Source organism: Callithrix jacchus, chromosome 12, assembly GCF_049354715.1.
Source record: "Callithrix jacchus isolate 240 chromosome 12, calJac240_pri, whole genome shotgun sequence".
NCBI lineage: Eukaryota > Metazoa > Chordata > Mammalia > Primates > Cebidae > Callithrix > Callithrix jacchus.
The window spans coordinates 116,103,713-116,106,696 of record NC_133513.1 but is presented as its reverse complement, the minus strand read 5'-3'; the positions used below and the strand labels follow the sequence as shown (position 1 = coordinate 116,106,696).

The following is a 2,984-nucleotide window of genomic DNA, read 5'->3' as shown; positions in this document are numbered from 1 at the left end:
TTTCCATACGAGGTCTTTCTTCCTTGATCTTTTTCACTCCTATAGTTACTCCATTGTTTGGCTAACCAGAATTCTCTGACCAATTCCTGGTTAATGAATATTTAACAAACCATGAGGTTTGTCACCTCAAAAAAGGGTGCATTGACCAACCTTGTGCATAATTTATTTCATACACATAACCAGGTGAAATGCATTTATATTTTTGATACATATTGCCAAATTGCCTTCCATAGAGTTTTGGCAATATCCGTTCCCACCAGTGCCATTCTTGACCAAACCTTTAAGAGTTAGCAAACTGAGCATCTGCCCTAAACCATTCCCAAAGAATAAGATGCTGTTGGCACCTTTTTTCAGTAGAGGGAAAGACTGATTTACCAAGAAACCTGACTTACCAAGCAAGTCGGTATATGAGAAAGCACCATAGCATGATGCCTTCAGTGCCATGAGAACATGGACAAAGGGTGATCTAGTCTGCAACATTCAGAGGAAGCAACAATTAGGCTGGGTCTTGAGAGACAAGCAATTGCCAAGGATAAGAGAGGAATCCGGCACACGAGGGGACTGTGAACAACAGCTTAGGTGCTTGTTTTGAGAATGATGGGTAGTGTGGTGTTGATCAAGCATGAGGAGCTAAGGCTGAAGAGACAAGTGAAAACCAGAGAGAGACTTTAGTTGACTGAGTCTTCCTCTGGTGAAAACTGAGCAGTCTTGTGGGTTTGTCAATGGCAGTGACACGGTCAGATTGCCTCCCAGCCACATTCTCTATCCATTTTCCTCTGGACTCCAGCACACCAAGAGCCTGGTAGTATGTGTCCATTTCACCCCGGGGCATCATTTGATGTCTTGAACTCAGACCTCACAATAGCGCCCAAGTAAGCCAGTTATGATGCGAGAACTGTTTGTGACTGACCCTCGGGCTTCCATCAGTTTGTCTTAGAAACAAACTCCAGACATGAACATCTCCTTCCCAGCCTATTGCCGGAGTTCAGTCAGAGAATGGGAGAACGACTGTCAGGAGATTGGAAAACAGAGGGCTAGTGATGCGATGGCCCAAGAAAGGAAGAACGAAAAGCCAGTCAGAGTATTTAATGCCAGCTGTTCCTTTCAGGATCAAGCCCCAATGTGTTTCCAAGAGAATATGAGCTCTGCTTCACCGTTGGGGTAAGTGTGACTTGTGCTTTAATCTGTCCATGTCAGAAAGAAGCCAAGTGGAGGAGCCCACCCAGTGGCTACAGAAACCCCTGCTCATTGCAGCCTCAGCCTGGACAGTGTAGCATAACCCTTTGTGAGCCTTCCCACTCCAGGAGGGAAAAGTAGGAAGAACTTCTCAAGGATTCTGATACTCCTGCTTCTGTTCTTCCAGGACATGGAGCAAATTCTACAGATCAGACCCACGGATTGCCTTCGGGAAATACTCTCCCTTGGAAAAAGAGATCCTAGTAAGTGTCCCGCAGTTTTCACACAGAGGCCTCACTGAAGCCAGCCGGTTTACCTAGGGGGAGCCAAAGGTTCAGAAACCACCAGTAACAGAGACACCTCTCAAACAGTGAACTCACATTGGTGAGTCTGCTAGTGGCTTCCACTCTTGCACAGCAAAATATCCTTATTGACAAGTTCCAATTAGAAATATAAGTAATAACAAATGATGAAAACAGTTATCTCTTCGGCTCCTACCTTGCACTGGTCACTTTCATATACGTTGTCTTGTCGAGACTTCACCATGACTCTGTAAAGTCAATAAAATTATTCTGAATTCATTGTAGGTGAGGAGAGTCAGGATTTTAACGCAAGCTTATCTGACCCCAAAGGTTCACCCTGTATTTCACTACAGAGGGGCTCAAACACTTTCTGCACTGGAGGGAGAAGCAGTTACTAGCGAATTGTGTCTGTGGGTGCTGCCTGCCCCTGTGCTACTGTGATTTTAACAACTTCTTTCTCCATTGTCAGAGTCTCGGTGGCATTCACACTATAGCAGCAAGAAGGCTTTTGGCTTATAAGCAAGAGGAAGAATCGAGAATGCTCAAGAAACTACAGCAGCAGTCTCCAGACCACACACGGGCAACGGAGTATCAAAAAGAACATTCCTCTCCTCGTGCTAATTGTGGACCCCTAGAAAAAATATGGACAGCAAATGTGATTGTGCCCCCAGAGGAGTTTCAAATGCCACAACGAGAGCAGGTGAATGTCAGTAAGCACATAGCGAGAATGAGGCTTGCTCAGGCTCAGAGAAATAGTCAGCTTTTACCCTACATTGAGAAGTTCAGATGCTCCTCATTTCTGTCTGGAGTGGGCCTGGGTCCAATGGCAAAAAATAAGGCCAGACAAGAAGGCAACCATGACAGCCATAACTGTGATGAAGCCAAGCAAGCTGAGAAAGAGGAAGCAGAGGGCAAAAACACAAAAAAAGTAGAAATAAAAATGAATGTAGTTTTCCAGTCAGGAGAACCAAAAAAATGTTTAACATACCATGCAAATGATCGAAAATCCTTCCTCCCAGCAAAGAAACCAGAACGGTCCATCACAGGCCTAACGAACCGAAATCTTTTCTGCATATCGGAATTCCCTGGTGACTTAATGCTAATGAATCAGGATTTTATATCGAGGAAAGTCCACTTCAGTGATGTGGCCGAGACCTAAAGCCCGAAAGCAGCAGCCCTGGAAACAGCGCATGCGGAAAGCAACTCCTTGTCATTATTAAAATTTTATTTATTGCCCAGGGTAACCACGTGTGCTGGTCCTTATTATTCCTGCCAGCTGTGCCCCAGGCTCCTTCCCAACCCATCTTATTTTGTGACTCTGGCTTCCCCATCCCAGTCTCGAGGAGGGCCTCAGGGCTCTACCTACTGAGGCTCCTGACCTCAGGTGACTCTTGGCTGTTGCTCCCACCCTCAGCAACAGCCTAGGCCTTCTCCTAACCTACCCCCACTGGGGTGTGTGTCTGTTATCTATTTCCGTGAAACAAATTGCCCCAAATTTAGTGGCTT

At 45.6% G+C, this 2,984-nt stretch overlaps 1 protein-coding gene across 2 annotated transcripts; it reads left to right on the top strand.

The window, feature by feature from the left end:
* The first annotated feature begins 930 nt into the window (after positions 1-930).
* On the top strand, positions 931-2,713 carry C12H10orf120 (chromosome 12 C10orf120 homolog). 2 transcript variants are annotated; one of them, XM_078346703.1, is made up of 4 exons: positions 931-1,161; positions 1,364-1,439; positions 1,948-2,178; positions 2,498-2,636. In XM_078346703.1, the coding sequence occupies exons 1-4, from the start codon at positions 953-955 to the stop codon at positions 2,528-2,530; spliced, it is 549 nt and encodes a 182-aa protein (XP_078202829.1). In that variant the 5' UTR covers positions 931-952; the 3' UTR covers positions 2,531-2,636. The 2 variants fall into 2 exon arrangements, with proteins under 2 accessions (XP_078202829.1, XP_003736000.4); XM_003735952.6 differs by having other exon boundaries at positions 1,948-2,713.
* The last annotated feature ends 271 nt before the right edge of the window (positions 2,714-2,984 follow it).